Source organism: Stigmatopora argus, chromosome 15, assembly GCF_051989625.1.
Source record: "Stigmatopora argus isolate UIUO_Sarg chromosome 15, RoL_Sarg_1.0, whole genome shotgun sequence".
In the NCBI taxonomy this organism is placed as follows: Eukaryota; Metazoa; Chordata; class Actinopteri; order Syngnathiformes; family Syngnathidae; genus Stigmatopora; species Stigmatopora argus.
In genome coordinates this window covers 9,056,460-9,077,648 of record NC_135401.1, presented here as the reverse complement: position 1 = coordinate 9,077,648, position 21,189 = coordinate 9,056,460, and the positions used below count along the sequence as shown (strand labels likewise).

The 21,189-nt window shown below is 40.8% G+C and overlaps 2 protein-coding genes across 3 annotated transcripts; one reads left to right on the top strand and one right to left on the bottom strand.

Moving 5' to 3' along the window:
• Positions 1-94: 94 nt before the first annotated feature.
• On the bottom strand, positions 95-3,805 carry LOC144090142 (transmembrane protein 151B). Of its 2 annotated transcripts, XM_077621472.1 has the most exons (3): positions 3,686-3,799; positions 3,300-3,587; positions 95-2,396 (listed from the first exon to the last, which is right to left on the bottom strand). In XM_077621472.1, exons 2-3 carry the CDS (start codon positions 3,408-3,410, stop codon positions 807-809), a joined length of 1,701 nt encoding a protein of 566 aa, XP_077477598.1. In that variant the 5' UTR covers positions 3,411-3,587; positions 3,686-3,799; the 3' UTR covers positions 95-806. The 2 variants fall into 2 exon arrangements, with proteins under 2 accessions (XP_077477598.1, XP_077477597.1); XM_077621471.1 differs by having other exon boundaries at positions 3,300-3,805.
• Positions 3,806-3,929: 124 nt separating this feature from the next.
• Positions 3,930-20,695, top strand: rpap1 (RNA polymerase II associated protein 1). The gene is made up of 27 exons (XM_077621466.1): positions 3,930-4,114; positions 4,621-4,820; positions 5,757-5,905; positions 6,113-6,205; positions 6,657-6,843; positions 7,049-7,216; positions 7,318-7,527; positions 8,743-8,858; positions 8,938-9,036; positions 9,844-9,945; positions 10,016-10,183; positions 10,257-10,433; positions 10,555-10,689; positions 10,776-10,946; positions 11,019-11,176; positions 11,266-11,436; positions 12,263-12,458; positions 12,667-12,776; positions 12,874-13,069; positions 13,360-13,506; positions 13,657-13,799; positions 14,335-14,767; positions 14,839-14,957; positions 16,043-16,274; positions 16,356-16,532; positions 19,067-19,123; positions 20,234-20,695. Exons 2-27 carry the CDS (start codon positions 4,622-4,624, stop codon positions 20,387-20,389), a joined length of 4,269 nt encoding a protein of 1,422 aa, XP_077477592.1. The 5' UTR covers positions 3,930-4,114; position 4,621; the 3' UTR covers positions 20,390-20,695.
• The last annotated feature ends 494 nt before the right edge of the window (positions 20,696-21,189 follow it).

The window sequence follows — 21,189 nt, the reverse complement described above, 5'->3', positions numbered from 1 at the left end:
GAAGTACTACTGCACATATTATTATTTAGAAGACGTTTTTTTAATGAATGGTTGTGTAAAACACTTTTATTGCACAAGGGGATCAGACCATGTTTTTGAACTGTAATATTTTTAAATTTTGTTTTTTCCACTTTTGATATTTTACAATAATAAGACTTCAATTACGATAGTTTAAAGTCCATTTTACTTAGAATGTTAAGTTCAGAATGTTAACTTGGAATGATACATTTTCTATCAAAAGCCAGTTGAATTGGTTGACGTAAAATTCTTCACATATGAAGAACAAGATTATTGGACTGTCATTGCCCCAATGACCACCAATCACACAAGCTTTACTCCCAGCATCACCTTTTGACATAAAAACAACCCCACCTAACTGTGTGTAAACATGCTTTATTGCTCAATATTTCCCAATTACGTGTTATCAAATTACACAATTTGATTCTTATTTTCGATCATGATTCCAATCAATACAATTTCAAATGATGTTATTCAAATTCAGTTTCCCAAGGTCACAATTCAAGTTTAATTCTTCAGATTCAGTTCCTGGCAGCACACATGCGGGCCTGAGTATCGCGTAACTAACAGCATTTTACCAAACACAGCACATATTATTAATATATTTCATATATACAGAGTATAGCATTAGTGTTTGAACTGTAAAAAAAAATTACGATGGCTTATCATTTCTTTTTCATGGCAGGTTTTTCAAATGATTATTGCCTAAATTCTGGGCACAATTTTTGAAAACCCATTTTTCTCGCTTTCTGTATTGACATCAAATCACATCAAATCAATTCTCTTCTTCACAGGGCCGTCTCCACACAGGACGAGCCCCTTCGTAGGTAACGACGCTGTTGCCCTCCTGCCCCATCCTCGCCTCCACATCCGTCAGGTCCATGCACTATCAGCACCGGAAAGAATCGTGCATCGCTGTAATTGGGCGGACTGTCGCTGAGGGCCAGCTGGCTGGAGTCTGAGCGGCGCCCCGGCTCGTCCACCCAGCAGGGGTCCGTCATATTGCTACTGCGGCTCCTCCAAAGGGCCACCGTGCGCCGCGACCCGTACATGCGGCACAAGGAAAAGCGGGAAGTGGCCGAGGACAGGCGGGATCGGAAGCGGCTTCCCTGGCAGGAGAAGAGAGAAGAGCAGCTGGAGCTAATGATGTTCCTCCTCCTCGTCCTCCCGCGTCTACCTTCCCTTCCCGACTGACCCTGGAGGGCCCCGTAGCTCTGTGTGGTGGGACTGCTGTCCAGGAGATAGCAGTTGGAAGACGTGGTGCATTCAGTGTGGAGCAGGGAGTCGGAATCTGCCGTGTTCACGTCGATTAGCATGGCTTCGGAGTAGCTGGGAATCACCTGGCGGTTGCAGCGGATGTGCCACTCCAACTCTGTGCTGTCCAACGTGTCCACTCTGGGAATAGAGCAGCTCACATTCCGATCTTCATCCAGAGGAGAATCGCTGCTACAAATGTAGTCCATTCCAAACAGTTTCTCAACGCGATAGTGCACGTACGCCGTGCGGTACTCTATAAGCACCCGCAGAGGCCACGAGAGCATAAAGAGAGCAGTGAGCCAGAAAGCTACCTGCGAGGTGTACCAAGGCGTTTTATCCGGGTGCACGAAGGCGATCAGGTTATCCCTGAAGTCTACGTTCCTTAGCTGCATCCCCTCCCTTGCCTCCATGTAATCATCCAAGCCTTCGATTTCTGAGAAGAACCTAGCCCGCTGGTTGAGGTAATCGTTCTCCGGCCCGGCCTCGGTGAAACTGAAACATTTGGTGAACTGCAGGCGAGTCGCCGGATGTTCTTCCAACCCTCTGAGATCACGGGACACGTCTTTCATCCCGCAGCGGCTGTATTCGAACTCGCCCTCCGCCACGTGCGTGTTGACCCTTTCGTTGTACACCTGCGTGGTGGTGTAGGCGTCCCCGTTGCGGTAGCGGGTGACTTGACGTGTCCGGCGCACAAAGTGGTAGCTTATGGCTTTCCACCAGATGCACGGCTGCGCCTGCCGCATGCGTGTCACGCGTTCGTAAACGTTGTCCACGTCCGCTTTGCACTGGAGTTCGCTGCGGGCTCGGCAGTGCCAACACTCTACCATGTACAAAACGTAGAGCATGAGAAGGAAGGCCAAAGGGATGAAGATGTAACCGTCGGAGCAAGGGCTGTCGCGATAGATCAAGGAGTGAGCGGCGGGGTGGTGTCCCCTCTGCAGGGACGAGGCGAAGGAGGCCGTGAAGGTGAGGGCCGAGTTGAGGCTGATCTCGGTGACGCGGCTTAGTTGGCACCAGCTGACTGCACCCAGGCAGCTGTACATAAGCAGGGAGAGCAGCAAGCAGCGCCAGTGTGTTTCGCGGCAAACGCACGCACTCAAAGACTGCTTAAATGGACGCTGCTGCAGAAAGAAGAAGAAAAGCATGGTGAGGAATGGGCTTCTTAGAGCAATGAGTCTCTTTAAACATGGCAGTGATATCATAGCTTGAAACCCAAAATGCTAATGAATGATCACACACTGTAAATTGTGATGATTTCCAACAGCTAAGCACATCATAAATCACGGAGGAATTCGACTCATGTCCCTCCGAAGCTTTTAGAAGGATGAAGTTGCTTTTTGGGAAGTTGTCGTCTTTGAATTTAAGATGATGGTCTCTGGATTTAGATTTGTTGGTGTTTATAGCTAGCTGGAAGAGGCTCCAGCACCCCCTGTGACCTTTAAGCAGTTCAGAAAATTGAATGCTTGTACTTCTGTGACTTTCACCTAAACAAAAACCTATTTACTAAATAAAACGTTAGTTTACACCAAAGTACATTTTTTGTCTCATTTTCTTCATTACTTTAAAAAGCTATCACAAGAAAGTATTTATTTGTTGATGAAATGCCTGCATCCTGCTCTTTGTGACATTTAACAATACAATTGTGGTACTTCACTAGTGTGTTTATGCAATAGGGAATTTGGCTTGATAAAAATAAAGGAATTTAAAAAAACTGTGCAATAAGTATACATTGAATGGCAGTATTCGCAGCCTGAATAAAGCAAATATCAAATCCTAATCGACAACAAAAATTAACATTATCTAATACGGTACATGCAACATCTAAATGTACAGATGACTGTAATGTGAATTGGAATTTAAAAGAAAAGTACCCCGAACTAAATGTACTATTATGAAATGAAATGAAGCAAAACAGGTATTGCACACTGCTATAAACTCCAATAAATAGTGTACATAGATGGAAACAAATGCAGAATTGGGGAGGTGATGAGATGATGGAGGTGAAGCCATGAGTGCATCTATACCTCCCCCACGTCACTCTCGGCTGGAGTGTCCGTCTCCGGCACCTCATCCTCGGCATCATTGAGAGCGCTGGCGTCGCTGTCCTCCGCAGAGTCCTGGTCGGAGGAGAGCATCCTGCACTTCTTGCATGTCAGGAAGCAAGTGCACGATGGCTCCGTTTGGTCGCCTCGAGTGCGCGTGCGTTAGTTTCCCCCTCGGCTCGCTTTCCCTTCAGACCCAATCTGCCATTCGTGGGTGTGCTGGTGGTCTGCAGCTGGATCGTGGTGGGGGGATCCCCTGGTGGTCCCGACCTAGGGGGGCGGGGTCGTGGGATTTCACCGCAGCAGAGACAGCAAAGGTTGACCATCATGCAGTCAGAGGAAAACTCAAGAATTCGACCTGATGTGACCTTATTTGCACATTTCCACTTCCGCAGAAAGGGAGAGCGTCATAATAAAAAAAATGTCTTCAGGTTGCGTGAGAGGAACGAACTGATATCCGGAAATCTTTTGGGCGCTCAAAAAATACGTCGTCCTAAATAGCGACGTAATAATTTTTTAGGCTTTTATTTTGAAATGGTTTCAGAAAAAAAAACGCTTTCCCGTAACGCTTAGTATAATCAGGCATTAAAAATCCATGCGGATATTGGTTTTCCTTTTAGTTTCACAACATAAATGGCGGATTTGAAGACAGGAGAAATTACGTATTTATTTATCAATTTAAAATCTGTGATCTACTTACGTTTTGTGGGGCGTATTTTTATTTTGAAAACCATATTTCCTTGGGTCACATCGAAGAGCTTCCGTGCTTTCGCCAGTCTGTCATCGTTGAGCTAAAGGTTTGTTTTATCATCAGATCACATTTTAAACATTTCTATAAGAGAGAAGTTGTTTATTTTGACAAATAAAAGGAAACTGCTGCGTTTAAAGGCTTGATTTTCTTTTATCACGGTGTTGATTCGGATGCAAACTTTGCCATGTGATAAACAAGATTAGTCTACCGACGATGGTTGTTATAATACAATTGATGTGTCTTAATTAGTTTGTAGTGGTGGCTAATTCCACCTATAATCTAATTTTATATGTTTAAGCGCACAGAATAGAAGCAGAAGTCACATTGGTTGTGAGGTCAATGCACATGGTTATTGTTTATAAGGTTCCAATTCCAATTTAAATGCCATATTGCCGAAATACAAATGTGCAGATCGATGGATCTTTTTTGATTGACAAGACCTCATTCTAAAATGTCCATTTTTTGAATGTGGGTTGAATGGTTGCCTCTCTGTGTGCTATTAAGTGTAAATTTGCCCTATGGATTCAGAAGTGATTCTCTCCTTCTTCAAAGGATGCTGCAACGTCCCAAACCCGGCGGTTCGGAGGAAGATCTCTTGAGAGAGCAGGAGGAATTCATCAAGTCTAGAGCTCCGTCTGCTGCCAGTGTCCACCGCCGCCCCGACAAGAGGCGTGGCGAGGCAGGGGGAATACCTGAGAAGGATCGGAATTGCCACAACCCTAAATGTCAGAGGGATGTGGTCACGATAGAAGGTTAGATTGCTAAAGTTTTGAACAGCACAGATGACAAAAATGTTGGATTTACATTTAAAAAAAAAATACTTAACTAAAATTGTCGCCTAGACCACATGTGTCAAAGTGGCCGCCCGGGGACCAAAACTGGCCCGCCGCATCATTTTGTGTGGCCCGGGAAAGTAAATTATGAGTGCTGACTTTCTGTTTTAGGATCAAATTAAAATGAAGAGTATAGATGTATATTAAATTTCCTGATTTCCCCCCTTTTAAATCAATAATTGTAATTTTTTAATCATTTTTTTCTGTGTTTTTAGTTCAAAAATCATTTTGTAAAATCTAAAAAAAATATATAAAAAAGCTAAAATAAACATTGTTTTAGATCTATAGAAAAAACTGACTATTCAGGGCTTTTAATCCAGTTCTTTTAATCCATTTATTTAAAAAAAAATCGGAATATTATATCTAAAATCGTCCGGCCCACGCGAAATCAAGTTGACGTTAAAGCGGCCCGCGAACCAACCCGAGTCTGACACCCTTAGCTTAGACTCTTTCTTGCGCATGTCTTGCAATGGATTTCAAATTATCTTAGTAGTTCAGTTATTCCATCCTGAATGAGCTAATTTGTTCAAATAAACAACAGTCAGGCACATTTATAATAACCACTAACTATGAAACTAAACAATTCCCTTCTGGTAAATCACAATTTAATGATTCCATGATGGTAAATATGAAATATTGAATGAATTGAGTAAATGCAGTGTGCATTAACATCACCCCCAATGGTGTGAATGTCGGCAGCCAGTTGACCTACCTGAGCTTTTAGGTCAGCAGTCAGCACGCTCGACTTCACTTGCGACGACATAGTTTTGAAGTAGGATAAAAATGAGTAAGGGTGGGGTAAGTGACGTTACCATAATATGAAACCAATTACAAATGCACCATATTTTCTTTTAGATCTTCCAGAGGAGCTTCCATCTCTGACACCAGCACCTCCTAAGAAGTCCCGATTCAAGAACAGCCGTGTCACCTTCGAGGATGAGGATGCGGGAGAGAGGCTTGACAGTCACGACACCCACATCAGCGCAGTTCTCTCCAAAATTGTTGTAAGCAACATGAACGTTTCATCCCCACCTAATATTTCTCTTTGTAGCTCAGAACCTGAATCACATGTTTTTTTCTAGCAAGATCTAATCAAGAGAAAGCCAACCGAATATTATTTTATTGAACTTGTGTCGAAAACTTATTGATGGAGGATTTTTCACTATGTTTCATAAATAATAATACACTCATCTTTTTTTGCTTGATTGAAGGAGCGAGATACCACATCCATTCCCATATCACTACCCGAATTTACAAGTATTGCATTCCCTCAAGCTTTGCATCGCTCAGCAAATGGCTTTCAGGTAAAATAACACAAAGTTAATGTTTTAATCTAACTGTTTTTTTATTTTTTTATTTAAACTTAAAATGGCACACAGGCAAACCGGCTCTTAAGGGCCTCCGTGGATCCTGGTCTTTGTTCTGTCTGATCAAACACAGACAGTTTAAGCAATTATATTTTTGCGGAAACAATAAGCATCTGACTATAACCCATTGATTGACTCGATAGACTGGAACAAAAATCCACAGCCAATAGTTTGCCCACCCCTGTCCTTGGGGGATAATTAGGAGTGGAAACTGTCAAAACAAAGTAAGCATGACAAATTCAGAATTTCAATACTTTCGGTTTTAATGGAGTTAATTATGCAAGTTAAAATAAAGACCTGCCTTGTACAAAACATACACAAAACATGTAATTGCAAAAGTTTTTACAAGTACTCTATTTGAACTCACATTTCTCCCTTTGTCAACCAGGTCCCTCTGTCGGCCAAGGGTGGGAAGAAGAGCATCTTTGCGCAACAGATTGAGGCTCAGAGACATAAAGAAGGGAAGCCTCCTTTAAACTTAACATCGCAAACTTCACTCAAACAAGGAATGACAGAGCAGAAGCTTCCTCTTCAGAGACCTATGGAAATAAATTCTACTTTTCAATATGGAAAATGTAAGGTGTTTTCCTTTTTGGGGTGGATGTGTATCAGGATGCAATTACTAGTGGTGGGACACATCTTTGCTACCATAAACACTGCCTGTATGTATTGATTTTGAATTGTAAAGTTTTGATTTTTAACAGTTTTTTCACTATTGAAAACCAAAGTTTGTGCATGATTTGAAATTCATTCACCTGCTAATTTTACGTTCTTTCATAGCAGTACCATCTGCAGTGTCAAGTTCGACTTTGGTGACTGGTGAAGGACTGGGGTGTTCCAATACTTCACAGGAAACCAGGAGGATCCACGGGGAGAACGAAGAGAAGATCCGAGCAATGTCCTCCTCTGAGATACTGGATGAACAGGAGAAGCTCTTATCTCAGCTTGGTGGGCTTTGAATCCGTCCGTTGTGACATGACATGATCTTCAATGAAGCCAGCGCACAAAGAGTTGGGCCCTTGTTCAAAACAATTATTTCTGCATGGCAGATCCCAGGCTGGTGGAGTTTGTTCGATCTCGCAGAGCTGAGAGTGTTCCGTCTTCGTCTTCCTCACGCGAACGCCCGGAGGGAGAATGCAGTGGGGAGAGCGTTCATCTCAGTTCAGACAATGGTACAGCAACCTTGTCAAATCCCAAAGAAGTGCAGATGAAAGAGGAAGAAGAGAAAGAAGAGCTGTCGACCCAATCTGCCATGATCGGTATGATGATTTTTTTTTAAAAACAAACATCCTTGTTACCTTTTACCGCCTCTATTGCTTGTGACGGCTGGAGATCCAAATGAACCAAGTGCCCTCAAATTATATTAACATTGCACTTCAGTTTGGAATTATTGCTGTGCTTGCGAAATTCTTTTAATCAGTCTAAATTCTTGGAGCTGCAGATGACACGCTGGACCCTGTCTCACTTTGTCAACAAAATACATTCAATTCAAAGCCGGCCAATATTCGACATTTTCATCCTCTACATCAGGGGTGTCAGACTCGGGTTGGTTCGCGGGCCGCTTTAACGTCAACTTGATTTCACGTGGGCCACACCATTTTAGATATAATATTTAGATTTGTTTTATTATAAATGGATTAAAAGAACTGGATTAAAAGCCCAGAATATTCAGTTTTTTTATAGACATAAAACAATGTTTATTTTACCTTTTTTGTTGATATTTTTAGATTTTACAAAATGATTTTTGAACTAAAAACACGGAAAAAAATGATTACAAAATTTCAATTATTGATTTAAAAGGGGGAAAATCAGGAAATTTAATATGCATCTATACTCTTCATTTGAATTTGATCCTAAAACAGAAAGTCGGCACTCATGATTTACTTTCCCGGGCCACACAAAATGATGCGGTCGGCCCGATTTGGCACATGTGCTCTACATGGTCTGTCCCATAAATTCTCTTAACGATATGGGTGTAGCCAAAGTCAAGTTACTAATTTATTATCTTATGACTCAAAATGGAGGAACTCTCAAGATGGAATGAGCCTCAGTGACCCTTTATGAATTGATAATCATCCTTTGTTGGTATAAAGAGGAATTCCTCTTAAATTTTCCATGATCTTTCTTGATCGTTTACTTGACTGCTTCTTCTTTCACCAAGCATCCATGCTATTAGGATATTGTTGTGCGGATTCTGCCGCATGGCCGAATTCCATGCATGAAGCTAAGTGCTGACTTTACTCCGATTAGTTGGAAAGTCACTCTTTGCATTAGGTTTCTCTTAAACCCCACAAAAGTATCGCTCACGGTTTAAGTTAAGATTTTTTGTACTGCTTTAACCAAACAATTCAATTTCAACAGAACAATTTAGACAGCTGTCAAGTCAATATATGCCATTAGGCTAAAGATAAGTGTTGTTAGCTGACTTTATTTTATTACTTCTGTACATCTTTGTGGTTTGTGTGCTATTTAAGAGAGTGAGCTACCAGTGAAACCTCAGAAAGAATGGCTGCATATGGATAAACTGGAGCCTGAGAAACTGGAGTGGATGGGGGACATTCCTGGCCCCAGAAAACTGCAAACTAAACAGGCAAGAATATCTCTCATCATGACAAAGTATTTAAGTAACCTGAGAAAATACATACATTTTGGATTTTCATGGTGTTTAGGCGATGGAGGCCCGTTTTGATTTTAACGGAACACTTATTCTCCCCACCGAGGATTTGCCCACCCACCTCGGCCTGCATCACCATGGAGATGAGCCTGAGGTACCATCTTTTAGCATGCAAATCATTATATAAAACATTCTCACAAAAAATGCAAGGTAAAGTTGCTCGCAGCCACACCTTGAAATGAAGAAGGGATTTCTAAACTATTTTACTACTATTAATATGTGCATTACCGTATTTTCACGACTGTAAGGCGCACATAAAAGTCTTAAATGTTCTCCAAAATAGACTGGGCGCCTTATAATCCAGTGCGCTTTATATATGGACCAATACTAAAATTGTTATCACGATAAAATTAAATAAATTAGTCGATAGGGTACACCATCCTCTACAGCTCTCACAACTACGGCAAGCAGCCCCCGACTCTACTATTTTTCCCATAGAAAAAGTACTGCGCAGTGACTGCTGGGATATATAGTTCTTTTGTCAATACACCCAGTATGACGGCGAACACACTAATTTGGTGCTCGCCGTCATTCCGACTGGATTTACAAAAGAAATCCTGCCGGTGCTGGTGTATGTTTTGCCATGCCTGGCTGCGTCTATAAAAACGGTGCGTCCTTTGTGTGTTTAAAAAACAGAAATAGCACTCGTTACTGACACTGCGGCTAAAAATATGATGCGCTGTATAGTCGTGAAAATACGGTAACTTAATTTTGAACGGAACTAGTTCATTTTAAAAATTGTCGTGAACCCTAGTTCACCTAGAAAATGAAAAATTTCCCAACCCTGTTGATACAGCTCTTGAACTTTATCTCTTAATCTCTATGTTAAGGGCTTATAAAAATGTTTAATCTCGCTTTTCACTTTTTAGTTGGATAATTCTGGGTTTTTTTGTACCGCCAGCGTGCAGGTTACTCCCTCCAGGAGCTCTTCCTTTTGTCTCGTAGCCAGGTCATCCAACAAAGGAGTTTGGCCCTCAGCACCCTTGCCAATATCCTTTTAAAGGTACATAAACTTGCACACAGTCTCAAACGCATCGGCGATATGCATTACCACGTGTTTGCGTATCTTACAGGCAAGTGCTGGGGACTACCATTCATCCCTGAAAGGTAGCATGTTGGCCACTCTGCTCGACGCCGGCCTGCTCTTCCTGCTTCGCTTTGCACTGGATGATAGCGTGGAGGGAATAATGGCCGCCGCTGTACATGCACTCGGAGCACTTTTGGTGTGCACAGAGGATGAGGTGAGACTACAGCAGTCCAAACAGAACACCCACTTACGGATAAACATTTCGAGATTTCCTTCTTGCCTTTTAGGAGTGTTTGGACCTTACCTTTCACTGGTTTCGTGGCCTGGCCGTCTTTCCCCTGCTGCCGTCTCAGGAGGACGAGGACGAGGATGACGAAGGGCTGGATGAGAGTTTAAAAGAGACTCCCAAAGAGAGGGAGGAGCGGAAGACTGATCACGATGTGGCTTTGCAGGATGTCGTCAAGGTAGTTTTACCATTTCATTTAGCAGAGGTTCTTAGGTTCAAGTGGGGAACATTTTTGTTGTTATATAAAAAAAAATTCTTCTTCTTTTGAGCAAAAATCAATAGCTGAACTTTTCTTTCAGGGTCTTCTGAGAATGAAACTCCTCCCCAGATTACGTTACATCCTTGAGGTTGTTCGACCCTCTCCCCGGGTGGTTCAGGACATTCTGGAGGTCCTGACACGTATCGCCAGACACTCTTCGTCATCCGCCACTCAGGTAGCGACCAAAATCACCCGGCGAGTAGCTCTTTTTTTTTTCTCTCGTCAGATTGTGGATTCAGTTGTGATGATGTTTCTCTTAAGGTGTTGGACTGTCCTCGCCTGATAAAAACAGTGATGTCAGACTTTCTCCCAACTTCTTGGACAGTGCAATCTGTTCCCCTCCCTCAGTCTTTTTATGGACTCCCCCTTGCTTGTGCCATGAAGCTCTTAAGAGTTTTGGCTACGTCTGGCAGACATGCATGCGCCAGACTGGTAAAAATTGTTCGCAAACACACGTTGTTTATATCCGTTGTCTTTCGGTAATTATTGTTTTTCTTTTACCAGTTAAACTCTGCCGGTGTGAGAGAGCGGCTGTCTCGTCTGCTCAGTGCTGATCCCAGTGAGCTCCTTTTGGAGCCCCATGAGGCCCTTAGGCTCACCACGGAAGCGTACAGGATGTGGGCAGTGGCTGCAGGCTATGGCCAGGCCTGCGACTTGTATGTGTACGTACTGTCAGAGTTAGCAAGAACATACATGTTAAATTCTTTTGACCTCTCCAGATGACAATGACACCCTTACTGCTGTTCCACAGAGACTTGTATCCAGCTTTACTGATGGCGTTGCAGTCGGTTCGCCGAACGCTGGCGCCCTCTGACCCACTCGTGGATCTTCAGATCCAGAAAGTTTTGGCTCTGCTTACTCTCCTTACTCAGGTCACACATACTGCCGGTTGCCACCAGGAACTCCAGACTGGCATGATCAGGTAAACGAAAACAAGCGTCTAATTTACAAAACACACTACATCAGGGGTGTCAGACTCGGGTTGGTTCGCAGGCTGCTTTAACGTCAATTTGATTTCACATGGGCCGGACCATTTTAGATATAATATTTAGATTTTTTTTTAATAAATGGATTAAAAGAACTGCATTAAAAGCCCTGAATATTCAATTTTTTATAGATCTAAAACAATGTATATTTTAGCTTTTTTATATATATTTCTAGATTTTACAACATGATTTTTGAACTAAAAACACAGAAAAACTGATTAATAAATTACAATTATTGATTTAAAAGGGGGAAAATCAGGAAATTTAATAAACATCTATACTCTTCATTTTAATTTGATCCTAAAACAGAAAGTCGGCACTCATGATTTACTTTCCCGGGCCACACAAAATGATGCGGCGGGCCAGATTTGGCCCCCAAGCCGCCACTTTGACATATGTGCTCTACATTATAATGTATTGTAAAAACAATATCATCCTGTCCTATCTTTATATGTCTATTCTTCTCATATCATTGTGTCACAAAATGAAAAAAATCATTTTACACACTGAGATACCCTATTGGAGATTCTAAAAATAATTACATGCAGGCTCACATTCAAAATTGTGTCACAATTTTGCTTCATGCAAAAGTAAAAATTTTAATAGTAACTAGTAACATTTCCATTGCTTTTAAAAAATGGTGCCGCTATCATTTTTGAAGGCATTTTACATACTTGCCGGCATCAGCAACAAACAACTTTTACCACCCCTCACTACCCCCACCTCATTCAATCAGTGTTCTTTCTGTCCTCCTCTTTAAAGTCCATCAGGAGATGAATGCCCTCCTCCACCTCCAGTGTCATGGGGACATGTCGTAGGATTGCCTGCATCCCTTTTGGGCCATTTGAAGAATTTTTTAAAAGGTCTTGATAATCCACTACAAAGAGACAGCAGTCTAGCACTGATACCAGCTTACTTGATCTACTTTGAAGCCTTCTACTATCAGCTCTCCAAACAGGTCTTCCTCATTGCTTTTTTTTTCTTTTACTGTTCTACGTACTATCTCTTACCAGCTACTTTTTAGTCTAATATAATATTTAAGACATTGGTGCATATTTTGGCAGACCTTAGTCCTTCAGCCACAGACAATAATTCTCATGTAGAGCTCAAATTAAAGTGGAAATCTTATGTGTCTCTTTGTTGTCTTATATTTTTATTTTTTCCAGAACTCTTTTAAGCCTGTGGAAGCACTTCACGAACTGGAGCAGATAACATCTGATGTTCTTCTTCCCCTAATGTCCCACAGTGTTGTGCAAGACCGAATAAAGAACTTACAGTACGCCCTATTTGTTATGAAGCTCATAATGCCCTTATGATTACCATTCTCCCAGGAACATTTTTAAAAGACAAATTCTTACCATTTTTCCCAACAGGTCCTCCTCAGTAGTATGTAATGTCTTATCTGGTCATGTGGGTCCGGACACCTCTCCCAGTCTACCAGGTCTGGCCTGCCCAGGATGGAGAGAGCGCCATGGCTTGATATCTCCCTCTTCTCCCTTCCCTATCTTGACCAGCCTGGCATTGTTCTTAGACACTCTCATGAGCATCCACAAAGGTCTCATCTGCAAGGTTAGCCATGTCATTAGGAATAATCTAACTCATTATGTCATGTTAATGTATTGATGATAAATGTAACTGGGTCATTTCATGTCAAATCACACAAATGCCCCAGGACCTCACAAGTGATAGCTCTTCAATCGGACTGTGTTTTATTTTTAAAATGCCCCCGCCTCTGGGATAGGCCCCAGCACCCCCACGACCCTAGTGAGGATAAAGCAGTTCAGAAAATGAGATGAAATGAGAATAACCCAATTTTCTTCTTGTTTATACTTAACCTAATTACAACCTATCTCTTCCAGATCACTAGCCTCCTTGTGTCAGAGCCTGTGATTGGTTACCTGCATAGTGTCAGTCAGGCCACGCCCACCCTGTCTCACACATCCTCCTGGATTCTCCGTCACGAGCATCACCTCATCTACTTTCTTCTACGCTTGGCTTATAGATCAGTAGGTTCACCTTGTTGTTATTATTATTGTTGTTAAAAAAGTGAAAAATGTATATACATTATGACACATGTTTGGGCCATGTAAGTTCCTTTTTTATGCATGGACATGTTATTGTATTGTCAAGTTTTTTATTTTTTTTATTTATTTCAGGTTTCTGTTGAACAGCAAGTGGCAAAGCATGCCCCCCTCTACCATCAGGTGGCGCTCGTTCTTCTCCCATGGTTATTGCCTGGTAGCGAGCAGCTTACTCAAGACTTGCTCTCCACCATTGTCTTCAGCAAGGACTTTATATCGTGAGTTCCAAAAACGTTTAACTTTTGATTGAATTTTTGTGCAAAGCCAACTTTATCCAGCTTTATTTTTATTGTTGTAGGCGTTTTAGATGTTTTAATGGACAATGCTTGCTTTCTGTAGACTCCCTGGAGGTACTGCATGCAAAATTGAGCACATGAATGTAATATAATTTTACAAATCACATTAGGTCTTATGTTTTCAGAATTTCATTGAGAGCAGATGACCCACTAAAAAAGCATAAATAATTAACACAGTGTTTGAGTGTCACTCTACATGGGTGAAATGTTACTAACTAGACAAAGTTAAGTTGTTGGTAAAAGTACTATGAAATTGTACCCACACCAAAAAGTGAAAGTTACTGTACTAATGTAATTTTACATGTAGAAAATGAATTTATTCTCATTTTTTTCCCCCGTTGCGTGGTCATATTTGCAATTTAAATAAGTATTATTAAGAATATGAGATAATATTCTGCCGCATATTCAAAAGATTCAAATTTCATGCAAAATTTGATGTCATGGTAATGCTTTTTAGTGAGAGCCACAGTGGTGGTCCAGAAACTATTGAGATTGGGGAACTGAAGCTCCACGAGGAATCAACCCATCAAACTGCTCCTTCCTTGCAAACTGTGGGAGGTCTCCTGAGAGAAGCCTGCGCCAACTTGCCCTCCATCCGGGGCTGTTTTCTCACACACCTGGCCCACTTGGAGCCATCCATGCTGGTCTCGCAGGACGCTCTCTTTGGCCGCAACCCCTGGATCAAATCCCACCTTCTCCCAGAACTGACCGGGCCCACCCTGCCGTTGGACTGGCCTTTCCTTCCACTTGTCAGCCTCTACGAGAAAACGGGCGTGTCTGGTGGTGGAGGGCTTTCTGTGGAGGAGCTCCCTCAAGGGGCTCTTCTGGCAGTCACCCAATGTTTGCAGTGGTTGCTGGTGCTGGAGGTCTGGCGGGAGGACGCCCTTAAGGTACATAAACCTCTTTTTTATTGCCTTTTAAGGAGAGCATATTCCTAAATCTTGCGTGTAATTTGTCCTAGGGGATACTTCCAGTTGCAAAGCTGGCCCGGCTGTCCTGTGTGTTCCTTTGTTCCAGTGATTTGTTCCTGGAGAGGCCCATTCAGAAGCTGACATGGGGTCTTTTCCGACTGCTATCCAGGTTAGACGGGGAAAAACTGTAATACATTTTTTTCCTTGATTTGTAACTGTTAATAACACTAGAATTTGACGGAACAGTACATCTTTCTGCAGTCCCAATTGTTCATTCACTGGAAAAAAAAGTCACTGCAAAAATGTTTGTTTCCTTGTGTAATTGACAGCTGCCTGTTTTTGATCATGAAAATCTGCCAATAGAAAGCATAATAATTTTAAAATCAAAGTAACCCTTTAAATCTCACTTAAATTCTACCTTTCAAGAGATTTGATCTTTTAAGTAAGATGAAATATTTAGTTTTATTAGAAACTAGGCAATTATTGTTGGTAAGACTTTGGTTTTGACAATGTTTAACTGAGTTTAACAGTTTGTCTAGATTATTGATTAGTAACTCTATATAGGGCACTCATTATGTCGGTACACGGTCGATTGGTCGCTGATCTTTTGGTCGCCCGGAAGGTTATTGATAATTACCATTTAAATCGTTGCTCAAATTCCCTAAATACAAACTGCGAATTACTATTTAGTCATACTTAATGCCCTAGTAATTATTAGGCTAAAGAAAAGCTCCAAATTTCCCGAACTTTTATTGTTTTTTGTTGGAGAACTTGCTAAGACCCTGACTGACGTAGCTTCTTAAAGGGACAACGCATGTACATACAAACTCTTATACACTCACACGTCGCCTCAGTGAAACTGCTCATGGCCATTTTTGGCTTTTATTGATGCGTAGACCCTGTTGTTTTACCTTGTTTTGTCACCGGTCTTTTGGTCGTCGGTCTTTTTTTTGGTCGCCGGTCTTTTGGTCGCCCAATCGACCGCACGCATTTTGTCATTGGCTGCCATTAACAGCGCTAGATGTCTAATTCATTTTGACTGGGAGGGTTGACAGCATTTGCTGCCAGCTCTCCCAGGCAACATGAGGGTTCATGGCCTCTATGCATAGTACATTATTTTAATTTATCATTAAAAAAAGGGCTACGCCCAATCAAATGCATTATTTTATTCAACTAAATGGTCTCTACTCACTGTTTACTATTTTCAGAATTATCAAAATGATTGGGTGAAATGCTTTTTTTCCTGATGTACAGGCCATCTAGACTGGAATCTTTAGACCTCAGCATCCCACCTCCAGGTCTGGCCTCCTTCCAGGATTTGTATTGTGCACTTTTAGCCCAATACGAGGCCGTGTCCTTCGGAGACCGCCTTTTTGGCTGCTTTATTCTACTGCCCCTCCAGAGAAAGTACAGCACCACCATGAGGTTGGCTGTATTTGGAGAACATGTGGGCATTCTGAGGTCATTGGGTGTTACCCAAGAACAGGTGACCAGCCTATTTGGTGTCATTTTGATCTCTCTTGCAGGTCTCTTTAATCACTTTTTTTCTGTGTTTCTTCAACTGAAGCTTGCAATTCCCATGGAGAGGTTCACTTCTCCCCCTGAAGACTCGCTGCCTCTTGTCCGCCTCTACTTCCGCTCTCTTGTCACTGGAAGTGCCAAGCCTTCCTGGTGTCCTATACTTTATGTGGTGGCTTTGGCTCATGTCAACGCTTTTGCCTTCTCACAGGATGCTGCGGCGCAGGTACTTATTTCATTTGAAGAAAATTGCCGTGAACCCTAAACAGTAAATCATTATTTTTTTTCCAAATATATGTAGGTTTCAGTAAATTTGCGAATACCAAGCTGCAAATACGTAATGTGGAACACAGGAAACCATACCAGAGGATTTACAGTTTTACATTTTTCGACTTTTAGTTCTTTCCAAGAACATTGTGAATGAAAAATCTCTCTTCTAGTGTAGCATGGAATTAGGTTTTTCATACATAATCAGATTTTGCCCGATTATCAGTGTGTGTAGCTTCCTTCAAGGTATGAGATTTTTCTTACTCCCATTTTGCCGATACTGATCCGATATGACAGGGGTGTCAGACTCAGGTTGGTTCGCGGGCCGCTTTAACGTCAACTTGATTTCACGTGGGCCGGACCATTTTAGATATAATATTTAGATTTTTTTATTTTTATTAATGGATTATAAGAACTGGATTAAAAGCCCTGAATATTCAGTTTTTTATAGATGTAAAAATATGTTTATTTTAGCTTTTTTATATATATTTTTAGATTTTACAAAATGCTTTTTGAACTAAAAACACAGAAAAAAATGATTAAAAAATTACAATTATTGATTTAAAAGGGGGAAAATCAGGAAATTTAATATACATCTATACTCTTCATTGTAATTTGATCCTAAAACACAAAATCGGCACTCATGATTTACTTTCCCGGGCCACACAAAATGATGCGGCGGGCAAGATTTGGCCCCCGGGCCGCCACTTTGACACATGTGGTCTAAGCAATGTTGATACCGTACATAGCGACAATTTTAGTTTTTAGATTTTACAAAATGCTTTTTGAACTAAAAACACAGAAAAAAATGATTAAAAAATTACAATTATTGATTTAAAAGGGGGAAAATCATGAAATTTAATATACATCTATACTCTTCATTGTAATTTGATCCTAAAACAGAAAACCGGCACTCATGATTTACTTACCCGGGCCACACAAAATGATGCGGTTGGCCAGATTTGGCCCCCGGGCCGCCACTTTGACACATGTGCGATATGATATCTATATTTTTGACCACTAAAATTCTTTAAATAATGTCACTAGTAAATAATAAATCATTTTTTTGTAATAACGTGTTTGGTACCTCCTCAAGAAATCCTTTGTTTACCAATATTTTATGATGCTCTGTTACTATGATTAGTTTTGAAAGAGAAGTAGTCCCACTGATCGGCCTCGTGCATTCTCTGAAGGGCCACAGTTGGTACAGATTTTGGTTTGAAATGATCCAGCACGGACAGTTTAATCAATCAGGTTTCATCCGAAACAAACAAGGCCTGACTGCAATCAACTGATTACACTTTTAAGACAGCATTTTGATGAAAATTGTATCCTCTTCATCAGTTGATGCGCCCCTTGAGTACCGTTTTGGACACCCATGTCATAGTGATTTGATGTTAAGCAGCTGAAAAGCACATGCGACAACTGGATGTCATCCAATCTTGTGTGAATGGTGCCAGGAAATGCACCGATTCCCAGCCCAAACAAAAATGGCTATGATGCACCAGGACTTTCTAGCAAGTGCCTTGTTGTGACAACCAATGATTCAATATAAAATGAAAGTCACTTCTCACGTGTTGCTCTTTAAATGTTTAATTTACGGTTTTATTTGTAATGATGAGTGAGGGTATCTATCATACATTGTACTTTGTTTTAAGATTACAGACGCTCCCCTACTAACGAACGAGTTACGTTCCGAGCGATCGTTCGTAGGGTGAATTCGTTCGTAAGTTAACATGAAGTTTAACTTACTTTTGAAGATGTACTCGATGCTTAAGGAGATGATGGAGGAGGAGGAGGAGGAAGAGGAGGATTTTATATCATGAGAGGGTCTTCGTCGTCGCTAGAATGGGCTTCAAAAGTTACTTCCTCCTTCGTAACTTCAATGTAGGAAGAAGTTGAGGGTCGAGGAGAAGAAGATGAGGGTTGATGAGTATCTTCCTTGGAGGATTTACTAGAAACTGGCCGAAAGAAGCGATCTAATGACGATTGCACAGTTTTCTTCTGTTTTTTCATCATAAATGATGAGGTAGCACTGTATTGCATCATTCAATTGATTTGCAACCTTTGTGCAACATTCAATATTTGGGTCTTGCTGCGTGAAGAGTGCGATGGCTTTATTTAGTTTCGTCTCGAATTTCTTCATGGGGACAGGCGTTTCTTCCTCCTCCTCCCAGAGGAAGGTGCATGCTGGGTGAGCTCTCACAGCGCCAAGCGTCGGTATTAGCGGCGGAAAGAAGCACTACTTGGAAAAAGGCGCGCAATACAAAATCTGACTTACGAACTTACAGCATCTCTTTCTGAACATTTTTCGACATATGCCATATGCGCAGACATGTTCGTATTTACCGTTGTCCGCAACTCGAATGTTCGTAAGTAGGGGAGCTTCTGTACACAGTCTGCTGTCATTCATGCGGTGTAAAGTTTTTAATACTTGAGGTGTACAGTGCACCAAGACTACCTTTTGATCTTATTTCCCTTCATCGTTTCCAGGAGCATGAAGCAGCACGGCACAGCATGCTGAGGAAAATCTACTACATGATGGATGAGGTACTATTTATTTTCTGCATATAATCACACTTTTCATATATTTTTTTTTCCTCTGCACTAACAGAGATTTTTATTCATCACGGCAAATTCTCTCATCATCTAATGAATAATTTCACTGTGTTTTCTCACTCGTCAAAGCAAATTTATTCCTTTGTAGAATGTTTTCCTTTCGGTGTGTTTCGTATTTTTCTCACAACTGTCATTGCCTGGAAAAATTGGGGTTATCTGGTCGGGTTATTACCTTTTTTGGTGTTAAAATGGAATTGACTGAAAACCTGGGACCTCTTACTGTCAATTGTGTGTCATCACACAATTCCTCTATATATTACATAACTAGACCTCATTTGAGTTTTTTGTGTGTAGGGTTTTTGTAGAGTCATTCCAAAACAAAAAAAGGCAAATTATAAGATTATTTCATCCATTTACATATCACGAGTGCCGTAATGTTAATTGCGTTAATTAAAACATGTCATGCAATTTATGTAGTTTGATTGAAGTGCATCTGTTGCCTTGTGTAATTGACAGCTGCCTGTTTAGCGTCCTCCACAAAACATGCCCTGGTTTAACTTGATTGAATAATTTTGGTGGGGCCACTCTTGCATTCAAACCCACACAAATTAATTTTTAACACTGTTTTTTAATCTGACATAGCGTCTGTCTTGAACGACAAAAAAAGGTCTTCTAGTCAGGTGACCACTCTAGATACATATTTTAAAAAAACAGTTTTTTGGGAGCATCTCCCTGTTGTTATTTCAACCCACTGGCTCCAAATTGCACCTCGAATGGATTTTAAAGGTGAACTTGCATTGGTATTATTTATTTATTTTGGAAAGATTACTTTTTGAAATAAACGGCTGTATTTTTATCTGTTTAGCAATATAATTTGCTTTGAAAATGCCCACAACCTTTATCAAGCTAATTTAGTTTGCAACTTTTGCTTCGATGGTTAATATCTATAGGAAACCACAATAATTGCATATATATGTATTATATATTTAATTTCTTTAGCTTTGGTGTGGCATGCAACCCTCTGTCTGATGCCAAGGAAATATGCACATTGTTCTTATGTGTATATGTGTCACTCCTTTTTCTGTTTGTCTCAAAATGCAGGTTTTAAAGAAGCACTTGCTGCTGTTCCGCCTGCCCAAGCAGGGTTCACAGTTTGGCTTTGACATGTACAGTCAATTGCCTCCTGTAAGAGCAAAGCATTTAGAAAGTGTTGTAGGCCTGCAAAATGGTGTCAGTTGTAATCAGGATGAGAGGTGAAAAGGATTCTGGGAACGACAGTTACCCCAAAATCTAAGATGAAATCAAAAAAAGGATGGACTTTGTGGCACTTTTGCTGCAGTTATAATAACATTATGGAGAAAGATTTGAACTTTTAGATTTCTAGTATCTCAATGAAGAATTCATGATACGTACAGAATCATGGATGGTTTTTGGTGATGCAATGCAGGAGAAGATTATGGACTACACTTGGATGTACTTTCTTTGGCTGTAATTTACGGAGTGTCATTGTTAATATTGTAGAATACATTGCATGCCACCTGAATACAAAACCTTGAAATTATAGACTAATTTAGTCTGTCGTTATTTTTGTTAATGATATGAACTCCAATTTAATATGATTTGTTAGTGTTAATGGCTTCATAATTCATTGACAGGTTTGATAGAAGAGTAATTCTCCCATTTATTTTGAGAAAATTATAAGGAATATGTTGTGGTTTTCTACTTGAAATCCAAGAAATATTTTCATCAAATTTTGAGAAAATTATTAGGAATATATTGTGGTTGTCTACTCGAAATCCTGCAAATATTTTCATCAAATCATTGAAACGAGCATTGACATTTTAAATTGAATTGAAGAGGCAGTATTACATTGTATTTATGATGTATAGATGTGTGCCTTTATATATTTACGTGTGAACCAAAGTCATCGGAAATTCTGACTCATTAGTGAGTCATGCAATCTGCTAAAACATGCAAACTTAAATGCTGCAAAAACTTTATTAATTAGGTTCCTCAAACCATTTCAGTTAGACCAACTCATTCAGTTTTGCAGTGCA

Bases quoted from the DNA above. Each gene is read 5' to 3' on its own strand.
- rpap1 (XM_077621466.1), top strand. From the start codon at position 4,622: ATGCTGCAACGTCCCAAACCCGGCGGTTCGGAGGAAGATCTCTTGAGA. The intron at 11,437-12,262 runs GTAAACGAAAAC...TCCTCTTTAAAG, and splicing joins CTCCAGACTGGCATGATCAG to TCCATCAGGAGATGAATGCC. The intron at 14,768-14,838 runs GTACATAAACCT...AATTTGTCCTAG, and splicing joins GGCGGGAGGACGCCCTTAAG to GGGATACTTCCAGTTGCAAA.
- LOC144090142 (XM_077621471.1), bottom strand. From the start codon at position 3,410: ATGCTCTCCTCCGACCAGGACTCTGCGGAGGACAGCGACGCCAGCGCT. The intron at 2,397-3,299 runs GTATAGATGCAC...TTCTTTCTGCAG, and splicing joins CCGAGAGTGACGTGGGGGAG to CAGCGTCCATTTAAGCAGTC.